Raw genomic sequence first — 14,411 nt, 5'->3', positions numbered from 1 at the left:
GTGATACACAATCCGGGGGCGATCACTTTGCATATACACTTACAGAAGAGCGTCCGACATCAAATCCAAGCTCGTAACACTGTTTAACTATGCTGAAACAAATTGAAGTGTGGATTGGAAAGTACAGCAATGCAGTTTTTCTAGAATCAATTCACTTTCAGCAGTAATTTAACTTCTCATAACAAGATTACTTTGCCTGCAGACCCATCATGCACTACCGCCTCACAGATGGAACTTTCGCATTTTTGTGCTGAGTGTATACTGTACTATCTCCTTTGTATTACGTTTACATGAAAGCTCATCAAAGCCTCTGTATTACATGTATGTGCTGACTTGATTATTGGAAATAAAATAATGTTTAACGTTTTCGGTGGATGGTTAAATTATGTATTACATCGCCTGTCCACACTGTGTAATTTACACTGGATTGTCCAGACATAACAGGACTTTTTGATTTGATTTGGGTTTTGCGTCTCTTTCAGCAGCACTGCTATATGAGACGTGGACCCACTGCTTAACGAGGAATCAAATCCGGGTCTCCCACGCCAAAGGCACGTACACTAACCGCTTAGCCACGAAGGAGCTCTAACAAACATAATAGGAGTTAAGTTACAAAAAAAAAAGAAAAAAAGAAAGAAAAGAAAAAGAAAAAAGAAAAAGGAAAAATGAAATGAAATCTTTGAGTTTTACGTCCCACGGTTATGCCGGTTAGGCTAAAGGAGACGGTGATGATGAGTAATGAATGAAATGGTGGAATGAAGAAAGTGGGAGGAAACGGAAGAACTCCGACAAAACCCACGAACACGTTGTCTGTCCACCACAAAGTCCACACAGCGCGAGCTGGGATCGAACCAGGGACCCCAAGCACTGGAGGTGAACGCTCTACCACGCCCCCAGGAGGTACCCTACAGCCCATGTGGTTTGAGTAGCTAAGAACCGACCCCAAGAGTGGAAGAATGTATGGTTGTTCAGCGAGCAGACTGAAGCGCGTAATAGTTAATGCATTGGTAAGCCGAAGACCTAAGTTCAATTGTCGGTTTAGCACAATACTTTTACGCTCCTTGTATTTCACACTGAATTCACAACTATAGAAGAATGGATGTGCTATAAAATCGGTTATTTCCTCAAATATAATATTTGGAACGCCTTTGTTAAGCACTAAAGTTTTGTTTACATTTTTTTTTTCTTTTTTGTCATTTATTTATTTATTTGGTGCATATATGAGAAACAATAGAAAAAGAATACAAAATAAAACTATTGTTCTTACCCGTATCTGCTCTACGCGTGGCTTCTGAAACCTCAAATCAAAACAATAGTTGACTAAACTTCTAATTTTGGGATGATTTCTATCATTGCACATACATATGATAGGAACTTTGCTTCCTTTAATAAGTTGAATTAACTCCTGCATTCCGCCTCTATCTTCATTTCCTGCCATTCCGTCTACTTCATCCATCAGCAGAACGTGTTTTGAAGTAGTTTTTGGTAACTCGTCTGAAATTCGAAAGCAACCTTCAAATACACAAACAACGCCACCGCTGCTGCAAAAAAATAATTATTTAATATTTGTTCTCAAGTTGATATTGAGTCCGTCAAAATATATATATATATATATATATATATATATATATATATATATATATATATATATATATATATATATATATATAAACAATTTAATATATGGTATCAGCGTATCTTATCTTCAAAGTTGAGCTGAATTATCACTACCACATTTAACATTGTGTATCGTCATCTGTTAGGCTCGGATTTCTATGTAATGTATAAGTATTGGCATCTTTTTATATGTCCAATTAAATATAAACATGTTTCTGAATCTTGTAAATACGAAAATACGCGTTTTATTGACCATAAAAATGCATACTTGAATCGTTTTTTAGCTTAAAAAATAAAATAAAATATTTTTTACGTCCCACGGTTATACTAACTAACTCACTCTATGGCTTATGGAACCCGGAGGTTCAATGCCGCGTTCACAAAAGCTCTCCACTGACTTCTATCCTTAGCTAATTGGATCCAGTTTCTACTTTGTATTCAAATCTCTGCGAGATCCATCTTAATATTGTCCTCCCATCTGCGCCTAGGTCTTCCTAATGGTCGTTTTCCGATTGGTCTTCCAGTCAAGACTTTGAAAGCGTTTCTACTTTCTTTCATTCTAGCTACATGACCCGCCCACCTAAGCCTCCTAGACTTGACGACCCTAACAATGTTGGGTAAACAATATAAATTATGTAGTTTCCGTTATGAAGTTTCCGCCATTCCCCATTCCCGTTCCTCTTGGGACCGAATATTCGTCTCAGGATCTTATTCTCAAATACTTCCAGTCTATGTTCTTCCCTCAAAGTAAGTGACCATGTTTCGCAGCCATACAAAACAACAGGCATGATTATCGTTTTGTATATTTTAACTGTACTGGTTATACTGGCTAGGCTAAAAGAGACGACTATGATTAGAACGAAATAAATAGTGGAATGAAGAAAGTATGACGAAACAGGAGAACACCAAAAAACCTACGCACATTGTATTTGTCCACGACAAAGTCCACTAGGCGCGAGCCGGGATCGAACCAAGGGCCCCCCAAACCAGAGGTGAACGCTCTACCACTGAGCCAACGCGACCCCACTTATTTTAGCTTTGGTCATATTTGGGTCTAAGTAATATAAAAGCATATTTTTGGTTATATTTTAAGCACTGTGCAGAAATATATTCGGCGATGCTGGCGTTGAAATTATTTGGAACGTATTTTCTTAAAAAATATTTGGTCTTGTGTAACGGAATTTGAAGAAATATTATGCAGTAATGATTCACGATCTGACGTAGTATCAACCACTTCGAAAAAAAAAATGCCACCTCAGGTTCTGTCTTCTCCCCTACAGAGATAATTCAAGTTCAGTTTCTTTGTTGGACGAAAAATATCTACATCAGAGAAATGAAACAGTGCTCTAAAAATACTAGTAAAGAACACTGAGTAAATAAGAGATGGCCCCGATGCCACCCCTGAAATCAACACTGGTATTTATAATGAGATTTCTTTCTTGTATTTTCTTTTTAATTAAGCGTACGAATATCTTTCGAGCGTTCAAATATCTATTTGTTTCGTAGACTACATGTTCGCTTATTCGAACGCTGTCCCCCTTCCCCCCCAATAAACATATATCTTCCCCAATTCTTCATGTTGGGGGGCGCGGTGGCTGTGGTAGAGCGTTCACCTCCAGTGCTTGGGGTCCCTGGTTCGATCCCAGCTCGCGCCGTGTGGACTTTGTGGTGGACAAACACCGTGCTTGTGGGTTTTCTCGGAGTTCTCCCGTTTCCTCCCATTTTCTTCATTCCACCATTTCATTCATTTCTCATAATCACTGTCTCCTTTAGCCTAACCGGCATAAACGTGGGACGTAAAACTTTAAGATTTCGTTTTTCTAATTCTCCATGCTAAGATTCCAAATACAGGATTCTCGAATTCCGTCCCTCCATTATTTATACATTTCACTGCAATTCGTTGGTTTTATTAGAGTTTTCCTTCTTTATATATAAAAAGTGAAGTATCTTGACTTTTAACCCAATCCCCCTACTTAAAAGACCTTGAGAAGCAGGGTGCGACACTGTGACTTTCTCTGAGAAACCCTGAAAATGTATGTATTACAATCGAGAATCTCACCCAAGTCTTCCATTCAATGATATTATGGTGCGGAGCTTCACATAATCATTTATGCATTCAGGCTTAGTTTTCATCTGAACAATTAGATGAACATTCGAATTGCTAGAAATGTCATTGGACTATCTTTGATTTCAATTAAAAAATCTATTTGTCACCTTGCCCTCTCTGAATAAGTAAATTACCAATCACACCTAAACACGTATAAATCTCCACACAGATCATAAAAATTCCAAGCTTTAAGAAAAGTGAAATCCTTTGCACTTCAATATTATATGAAAGACTCAATGGAACGGAAGATCCCCAACAATTCCCTCCCTTTTTCGATACGCAACTGCGCTGTATAGTCCCGATCTTATGTCCAACGAGCACGTGAAGACAGCCGTAAACGAGTTGGTAGTTAGTTGATTTGGAGTTTAGCGTCTTGTTTAGTGCCGAGCCTATATGACACGTGGACCTAGAGCGTAATATTCGATCCTATCCACATAAGCCCTCACCGGGAATCGAACCCAGATATCCCAAGCAACCAAGAAGGATTTGTTCCATATGTAGAACGTATTTCTCCTAGAGGGGTTTTAAACCTTGTAAAGCAGTATGACATGCGTCAGCGTCCATATTTCTTATGTGGGAAAATAAAATAAGTCTTTTTCTTTATTTTCGACTTACCCTCGTATATATTCTGGAAAATTAAGTTTTCTAGAACTCGAATTATGCATAGATTACACCACAATTTGTTCTTTATTTACAAAGAATAATTTTTAAAAATTCTGGTCATATTTTACTTACTATGAAAGAATCCCGCCAAGGATTTATTGGATAGCAGTTCAGAAACTTCTTCGTGCAGCGATTTTTTAGATCGTGTATCCGAAGCATTGAACTCCACCACATCAAAACCAAGCTCTTTGGATACCAGGTAAGCAGAAGTGGTCTTTCCTAAAACAAAACAGTAAAAGAATAAAACTTAGTAAATAAGTTAGGAGCAGTGGCGGCTCTTGAGAGACGTCACATCTACAAAGATAACGTTTATGACTACAAACTAAGGAAACAAAGACCCCATTTTATATAAGACTTATACATCACACAAGCTTTGTTTCCGTAGTTTGCAACGATAAATTTCTAATTCTCATCGACGTATCCTTCGTCTAGAGCTGCTACGTTGAGCAGTCGGTGTACACTACTGCTCAAAAGTTTTTGAACATTTCAGATTTTTTTAGCATTTACTGTGAATCTATTATTTTGGCACAAGAACTTTTTACTTTCCTATCGTGTGTCACAGGTGCTTCAATTTAAAGTACAAAATTTGAAGACAGTTGTATCGTAATTTGAGAGAGACTGCAGATATGTCTACTTATAACTCGCAAATTGAAACCGTTAGAAGACAATTTACGTATATAGTGTCTGCATAGTATAAATGTTAAGTGTAAAAGATGAAACAACATATTAATTTTGCTTGAAAGATATAAAGAGTCAATGCAGTGATAGAAATTTGAAAGAAAAAGCAGTTTTCCAAAATTTTGTAGTGCTTTATACCTTATTGATATACTAACGTTTTAAAAACCTGAAAATGCCATCCTTTGTTATCATTAGGGGCACGAGTTTTTCGCACTAAGAATTTCAAAATTTCGCGTTTCGTTTGTCATATTTCGCGTTTTGTCGTATTTTCCAAATAAAGCTTCGCATTTTGTAGCTCTTGTGGAAAAGAATTCCCTGGCATTTTTACAATTGTAACTTTTATTGGTAGATCACTATAAAAATAAACCATTAATTACCTAAAAACAAAATATACTGAATATTTCACTTGACAATGTCAATTTCATTTATGGATTTTTTTTTTTTTTTTTAATCAAACAGAGGAAAGTCACTAACTAAACTTACTATGAGTAGGAAAGTTTAGCTGTCTTGTGAAAACACTGGCACAAGTTATATTTAAGCATTAAACAGAAGCATGTTACATGTTTCCACATTTTCCTCCTTCACTGTTGTACGTTTGTCATTTATCACCAGTCCATACTTGGAAAAAATCTCTCACAATTGACATTGCTTGTTGGAAGCTATACATATGTAAGTGCATTTACAACAAACTTCAAACAATCATCACTTCGGAACTCCCCATCCAGGTGCGATGGTGATAGCTAACGGGAAACATGTTCCCTATAGTCTTGTCCTAAGCACCCAAAATGCACAGTTCACGCCACGTTCTTCCGCTTTGTCAGCGGAAAACTATCGTTTTTAAAGTTACGAAAACGTATTTTTAAAATTTCGCGTTATATCGCGTAGTTAGAAATTTCGCGCAAAACTGCCAATTTCGCGTTTTATCGCGCAACAGAAACCAATGAAAATGAACATAGAATATCATAAAACGTCAAGAAACTGAAAATTACTTAATTCTGACTCATTTCGTTTTATCGCGCATTGCGAAAAACTCGTGACTCTAGCTATCATTTAGAACAGATACAAAATGTTTCCCCTATATCCAATATAAAAACGAATTCAATTCTTGATACGTGGTATTAAACTGGATAAATTCTAAGTCAAGATGATGACATTAATGGAGGCCCATAATGCACGGAAATTCTTTACATGTACTGCTAGCCCCGATGGCAAAACTTTCTTTGTCTTTCTGCGATGAGCTTATGTAAATCAAAAATTTTCTGCAGAAATTCCAAAATAAAAAAATCAAGATTATACTATCATGTTTGTATTATAGCGTTACATGAAGCAAGGTAAACAGTTTTCAGTGGTATCCCTAGTTCGAGTTACAACCTGTGAAATCACATTTTTTGAAAGAGTTTTGCTAAATGAAGCAGATTTAAAATATTTATGATACAATACACCGTATTTTGTAATGAGAGCAGCTTTAAGGATTTTTTTTTTCTTAAGTATCTTGATTTGGGGTCTATGATAATGTATGTAGGCTGGTCTGTTGTTCCAATATCATCACCAAGTCCATCCTTTGCTGCTGGCCTTTTCTCCACCACATTAGTAACCACTGAACCCCAGCTTTCTCATATGACCTTAGAAAATGGTATACTGAAACAAAACATCATTAGCTTTACTGCAACAGAGTAATTGTCTCGGAAATCTGTTACTGCAACTTTAAAAAGAGTCTTCAATTATTATTATTATTATTATTATTATTATTATTATTATTATTATTATTATTATTATTTTTAAAAAAAAAACCTTCATTTCTTGAGCTGGGTACCAAGTCCTGCATAGTTTTAATGAAAAGCTTGTACTCAAAAAATAAACTATCCTCATCTATATCTCTCAAAAACTTAAATGGGAATATACTCATAAACTCAAAAAATTTGAAGACAGAAATTCCTTCTGCTAGCTATTTTTTTCCTCTCGCAATTTTTCTGCGATCACATCGCAGATCGCGGCATTTTCTGCTATGGAGCTGCTAGCGATATTTAAAAAAAAAATTAAAAAAAAAAAAAGGTAATGATGATGCTATACATACCTACTCCCGGTGGACCTGAGAGAAGCGCTGCTTTGAAGAATGCTCCATCATCATCTTTAGCCCAAGGACCTGTGAAGATATTTAAGGCCTTACAATAATGACATGTTATTCTTTATATAAGATAAACATTAATTATATATAAAATATCTATTATAAATTATAAAAAATCATCAAATTTGGACCACACCAATTCCTCTATGGGTGCGGAGTCAATGATATACAAAAGGTGAAATTGTACGACTAGACCTGCAATTGAATTCAGGTCGATACGTTAACCACTGTTACCAAGTCTGCTTCCGGAACAATTATACATTCTAACACTCTTGAACTTTTGAAGTAGAGTTTAGCGAACTCAAAGCTCATGATCTGCACATCTCCTGTCATAAGTGATCCCGACCACCAAGTTTTCGAGAATCCCATGATCGAAGGGGCGGGGGGGGGGGGGAGAGAAGAAAGGTCATTTCTATAATATTTTCGAAATTGTTTGTCTCATCGAAACGGGAAAAAGCTTAATTGTTTGAAATGAGTTTCGGAACAACAATTACCACTTGACTCGAGCTGTTTTTATTATTATTATTATTATTATTAATGTTGCTTTCAGTGGCAGAAAAGGTAGTAACATACTTTCGAAATATTTTCCATAAATCTATTTTTTCCGTGCGAAGAACGTCCATTCTAGCCAGTATGTGTTAAATAAAAAGAAGATCTGAATTTCATATTACACAATTCCTCTAAGGTGCAAATTCAATGATTTAACGTAATGGTTAATGCACTGGCACAGTAGGCCGAAGATGGTACCCTGGTATGATTCACGCTTTGTATATTGAATTTGCACTTATAAAGGAACTCGTGAGATATGAAAATATGAAATCGAATATCTCCTCCATCTATCATACAAATACATCAGAAGTGCCCTGTAATGTGTGAACACTGTTCATACATATAAACAAAGAACTGAAAGTTTCAGGAGGGTTGCATTTTTTCACCGTCTGCAGACCATACATGTTACTCCATTAATTTGTTGCTAATATTATCATCATATAATTTGGTGAATTTTTCGCGTAGGCAGTGCTACTTCTACAACTGCAACGCTACCACTAATAAGCTACTAAGTAACAGCATGTTCACATTTAAGGATATATATATACCGGGTGATTCAATAAGAACGTACCAGGCCTATATCTCAGCTAATACTGCACGTAGAGCCTTCAAAAAAAAGCATTACCAAATCGTGTGTAGAATGCAATAAAAATAGTAGCGAGACCAGTGGCGTCTCGTCAATACCTCGAACGGGGAGCAACTTCAAAATTTGAAATGGAAACTGTTGGAATCGTTCGAAAGGACATTAAATGTAAGACAACTTTTAGAGGACAAACTTTGACATATCCTTTCCCATTTAGCCACTAGAGGTGTTGTTGCAGACTTGTATCTGACTACCCGTAGCAGACCTTTATCTCAGCTAATAATGCACATAGAGCCGTCAAACAATTGAACTACCAAATCGTATGTATAGAATGCAATAAAAATAGTAACGACAACAGTGGCGTATCGTGAATGTCTCCAACGGGGGTCATCTGCAAAATATGACATGGAAACAGGGGTTGGTTGTGCCTCCATTGAAACAAGCGCACAAGGGGAAAACGTCGAGAGGAAACACCCTCGCACCATCTGACCTAGTAATGCGACCGTGTTGCTGCCAACGAGGAAGAAATATGCCATTGGAGGTATTCACGAGACGCCACTGGTCTCGCTACTATTTTTATTGCATTCTACACATACGATTTGGTAATGCAATTTTTTGTTTGAAGGCTCTACGTGCAGTATTAGCTGAGATATAGGCCTGGTACGTTCTTATTGAATCACCCGGTGTATATATATATATATAGAAGGGTTCTTTCAATTGGGAACAGATCAAATTCGCAGGAGCTCACGGAAATTACGGTAGATGTCTCAAGATCTACCAATCTCACCTAGTCAACAACTAGGTCACTGTATCTGCCACGTAACAACAACCGCTGCAGCACCTCCTTCAGGATATTACACACAATTTGATGAGTAAATACAACTTTTACGGGCACCTATCTGACAGTCCAGTGACGATCAAGAAGAGCTCGTACTAACTCTACTTGCTCTTACGTAAAGGACTAACAACCTATACGGGTCCATTACCCTGACTCATCCCGGCCTGAACGAAATTTCTTGACCCATCGTGTATATTATCTTGATTGTGATCGCATCACGGAAAAACGGCTGAACGGTTTCAAATTCTTGAATACAGTTAGTACCTACCCCTAACTAGGTTTTTCACCATGTCACTTTCATTGTGTTACGTATCCTAAGAGAGAGCAAGCCGAGTTCGGAATTTATGCTTAAAAAACCTCATGAACTCTTTAAGTTAGGGGTATAATCGCCTGGTATCGGGTCGCTGTTCGCATACCATTTATTTATATAACTATTTTCCGGGGTCTATCCTCCGTGGTCCTGCCAATGAGTATATTCCGGATACCTGGACTTACCTGGGTAAGGCGTTGCACGACATCTCCTAAAAGGGATTACAAAATTATCTCTAAATTGCCTGTTGGTCTCAATAATGAGATGGCTATTAGGCACCGAGAGGTTCGGATGTCTCGTCTCGAAAACCTCACGGACGATCAGACGGTCACTAAGACCACTACACATACAAACGCTACTCATACACACAACAGAAACATTGAGAAGCTTCGTTGCTCACTGAAATGTTCTCACCACAAAGCAACGTTTTATAATATATATGTGAATAGTCGATAAAGACTTCTTTGTTCAATTGCGTGGGAAAGAAGCAATTCCCACCGAAGAAAGAACTTATTTGCGTCGCAGAATAAAGTATAAATCGAAAAAAATAATTACAGTCTTTCCAAAATATACAGAGCGTCCACAAAAAATACTTCTATAACCTGGTGACGATTATAGGGGGATGAAAGTCGGTACGTAAACTCACTAAATGTAAGTTAACATGAGTCAGACAGTTTTCAAAAATTCTGCTTCTAAAAGAGAAAAGGGATATATTTAATTTCCCATTTTGTACTCATAAAATGGCGAAAGAGATGAAAAAGTTGAACCATTTGCAGTGAATGTTTAAACATAGTACATTGGTTGACCGGTGTATATCACTACACTTTGAGATTTGTATCCTAAGACGGAGAGAAGGTGTTGACCTTTTTCGCAAAGAATAATGGCTGCACTGCCTGAAATGAATTTTCGAATATAGTTAACACTTTTATTATTTTACTTTGATTTAAATACTCAACCTAAAGGAAGGAGAAGGAGGTTCAAATATACCTTTTAATAGTTTTCTATACACCTATTCTTTCCATGAGAAGAATGGGAATTTCAGTTCATGTATTTAATGTTACCAACCTCTGCTTCTAAAAAAAGTACTTACTTGGCCTTGGAGGTTTTTTACCACCAGAATGATTTCGATGCCAATTTTCAAGCCACTTCGTAAGTTTTTTCACATTACTTCTATCACCTTGCTGTCCAATTATTTGTTTCGTGTTAGTTGGTTTGTACTTGTCCACCCACATTAAATTTTCACCTTCACTTTTCTTATCGGGAAATAGTTTCTTAGACGCTGACGAAGTCGCTAACTGTCCACTAGTTGTCTTCTTCGTCTCTTCCACACTGTCGTTCTTATTGGGGGATATTTTAACTTTCTTATTTGGTGACTTTTCACTACCGTAGAAAGCCTTTGTACCAATATCTTCCTTTTTCACGTTATTTTCACTAGTTTTCGTCGGTTTTTTAACAGACGGACTGGATTTCTTTTTAGGGTCTTCTTTCGATTCAGCAGCGGGTCCCCCTTCATTTGAGGCTCGGATCAGGTCCAGAAGACCATCTTCACCGATCTGCTTTGTACCACACTTCTCAGCCTACAACAAATAATTAACCAAACATAAACATGTTATATAAGAAATTAAGAGAATGGCTCATTTTATGTCACGTCAATCCCATCTCAATTATATGCAAAGTGAAAAAAGGTATTACTCAATCGAGAAACGAAGTCGGTTTCGCATCTCCTGCTTCCCGTGCCGATACGTTAACCACTTATGATTACTGCGGATAGCAAAGGAAACAAGCGTAATTAAGAAGATCGGGAATCGAACTTGAGATCCATCCAGCGTCTGTGCACTGACAGCTTCGCCAATAACACACTGAATGCATACAAAGCTATCCGCACACAAACGCTGTTACAATGCCAATTGTGATGTGGTTCAAACAGAACGAAGTTTTGTTCCAATCGCACCACAAACAACCGGAATAAATCACACTATTAAAAGCAATACATTCAGTAATTTGATTTCACTGTAACATAATGTGAAACCTAATATAGGCGGACTATGCACATAAATATTGAATCAAATATACACGTGATTCAATTACTTATATTTGATTCTTTGAGAATTGCATTCTACATACATACAAATATATATATATATATATATATATATATATATATATATATATAGGTTAAAAAAATAAAAAGGAAAAAATTCTTCCCTAAACTTATAACATGTCCTTCTGTTTGTCAACCATCTTCTGCAGTAACATGTCGCTCTTCCCACTCCTCTGACGAAGCACCGCCCACGGGTCTAGAACCCAGGCGTAAAAAGTAATCCCCAAACCCTTATTTCATACAAATTTTTATTCATTTCGTCTGCACAAGCACTTTCATTGTCTGGAGCATTATCATGATCTATAACTAAAATCTGTGAGAGTACGTTATCGCTCCGGTTCCCATGGATAAGATTCAAACGTGAACAAAGAGTCCATTGTAATGTAAAATGAAAGAAAATGCAGAAATAAAAACTAAATGCACTTCTTTCAAATCCATTGCGCAAAATAAAATACATGTTCTAAAAATTGGTTCATAATAGTGATCACTATACACTATGCTACCCAGACCGTTCTCTGAACACCGTAGTCCTTGTGGTCTGAATGGTTAAGCACCAACGTTACGAGTGGAAGAATATATGGCTGTTCAAGAAGAAGACTAGATAGTGGCTAACGCATCGGCAGAGTAAGACGGAGATTCAAGTTTGATTCTTGGTTCAGCCGTTCATATTTCCACTCTTTGTATATCAAAGAACATACTAAATTATACAAACAGGGATTAATCTATTATCCGTTATACAATATTTCCTGGATAAGTGCGAATTTTATGAAAATTCAAGGGAAAAATGCACGTGAGCCTAGAAATGAACCTGGATCTATCACTTACCATGCCGATGCGCTAACAATTACGCTATCCGGTATGATTAGCCCTTTTAAAAATCTTCGTAACATACCCTGTTACAAGCACAGACAGTTAACTAGCTCTAGAACTTATGTTGTTGCTTGAAAGTGATTTTTCTTCTCTCTCTCTCTCTCTCCATCTCCCTTCTTGGGGATGTAACAACAACAAAAACAAAAACAACAACAACAACAACAACAACAATAATAATAATAATAATAATAATAATAATAATAATAATAATAATAATAATAATAATAATAATAATAATAATAATGATAATAATAATAATAATAATAATAATAATAATAATGATAATGATAATAATAATAATAATAATAATAATAATAATAATAATAATAGAGTTTCCGCTGCAGGTACAGAGATCTAGGGAGTTAGTACGTCTTATCATGTTCGGTCTTGGAATGTTGCCACACATTTTGTAAATGGGTGACAGAATTATAATCTATTCTTCTTACCAAAGATGACGCAAATCTTTGTGTGCATTATTTATCACTCGCTTAGATCTACAATACTAGGGCTGATCAACAAAGACTCAGACTGATTATTGTACCGCAGTTTCCTTTGTTGCCGAATGCCGGCATGTTCGATAGTTGAAAGAGTTGTGTTTCATGTATACTCTCGCTGGTGGCAACATTGTCGTATCGGTAGGTTGAGAGTAATCCACTGTGTTTTAGATACTGCTTCCATTTCGCCTCACAACGTGTTGTGTATATGCATACAATGGAGGCGAGCGTGCATTATTGAAAAAGCCACTACCATTTGAAAATCCCACCATTTCACTTAGTTTACGTAATGTTATCCTTCGATCCTCACGGACAATCACAGCAGCAGTATTGATGCTTCCTTCTGTCACAGCAGAGGCCAAAACACCAGGTCCACCGAAACTCTGTTGCTCGAGGTAATGCACTTTCACCGTAAGCTTACTTGAGCTTTTCGTATGTTTCAGAAGCTTTATGGTTCAAGCGAATACAAAACTTTATTCCTTTATACTGTTCTTCTCGTGTAACCTCCATTGTATGCATGTACACAGCACGTTCTGAGGCAAAATGGAAACAGTGTCTAAAACACAGCGGATTACTCCCAACCTACCGATACGACAATGCTGCCATCTAGTGAGTCAAGGTGAATGCAGCGTATTATATCGAGCATGTACTGGAACCCATCTATCGACAACATGCCCCGGCTTTGTATGGCAATGACAGTGACAGAGTGTTCATCCACCAGGACCAGGCCAGCAGCCATACTGCCAAACGAACGGTGACCTACATGACATGTATGGCACAGGAAACAGGTGTAAAGGCTATCCCATTTCGAGACATCCCCGTCAAGTCAACAGATGCATCCCCTATGGACTTCTATGCTTTCGGCCTCCTCAAACGGAACATCAATAAGCGTCATCCGAACACACTTGGTGGCCTTTCGAAAGTGTGCAAGCAGGAGTGGGGGAAATTGGATCAGGCAGTGTTCAATACAGGTCTCCTTCAGTGGAAACTACGATGTCGTGCAATCGTTCACCGACGGGGCTCTTACATCGAACATGATCGCTGGTGGAAACGGGGTTTTACGCCCTAGGGCACGGGTCTGTAATTCACTACCATAAGGCTGAAACAGCCTTCTGTATACATGAAAAACATCTCTTTCAACTATCAAACGTGCCGACATTCGGCAACAAAGGAAATTGCGGCGCAATAATCAGTTTCAGTCTTTGATCATCAGCCCTCGTACATACACAAATACTGAAAAATCAACTTATAGCTCCCCTTCTTGATTTTTCACAATCTTATTTGTGCAGATTTTGTGCTTGATCAAGAGAAGTGTCTCGCTATGGTACAGGATAGTTTTATAAGAAATTTGTGTTAGTTTTTGTGTGTGAAAAAGGCAAACGATTACGTCTGTAGTAGGCGAATGGTATTAAGTGGTGCTCTAAGAGGGAATAAAAGTGTTGTTTATTGTTCCAAGTCTCTGATAGCATATTTTTG

At 37.3% G+C, this 14,411-nt stretch overlaps 1 protein-coding gene across 1 annotated transcript in view; it reads right to left on the bottom strand.

The window, feature by feature from the left end:
• The window catches only part of Gnf1 (germ line transcription factor 1), a 61,906-nt gene that overhangs the window by 21,444 nt on the left and 26,051 nt on the right, over positions 1 to 14,411 (bottom strand). Inside the window, exons 6-9 of the mRNA XM_081756540.1 lie at positions 10,561 to 11,047; positions 7,140 to 7,208; positions 4,460 to 4,606; positions 1,268 to 1,494 (exon numbers count right to left, since the gene is read on the bottom strand). Of these exons, the coding sequence (XP_081612666.1) occupies positions 1,268 to 1,494; positions 4,460 to 4,606; positions 7,140 to 7,208; positions 10,561 to 11,047 (930 nt within the window). The remainder of the gene's footprint in view (positions 1 to 1,267; positions 1,495 to 4,459; positions 4,607 to 7,139; positions 7,209 to 10,560; positions 11,048 to 14,411) is intronic.

This window comes from Thermobia domestica, chromosome 4 (assembly GCF_964235325.1).
Source record: "Thermobia domestica chromosome 4, izTheDome1.hap1.1, whole genome shotgun sequence".
NCBI lineage: Eukaryota > Metazoa > Arthropoda > Insecta > Zygentoma > Lepismatidae > Thermobia > Thermobia domestica.
Note: the sequence above shows the minus strand (reverse complement) of the source record. Positions and strands in the feature narration are given on the sequence as shown.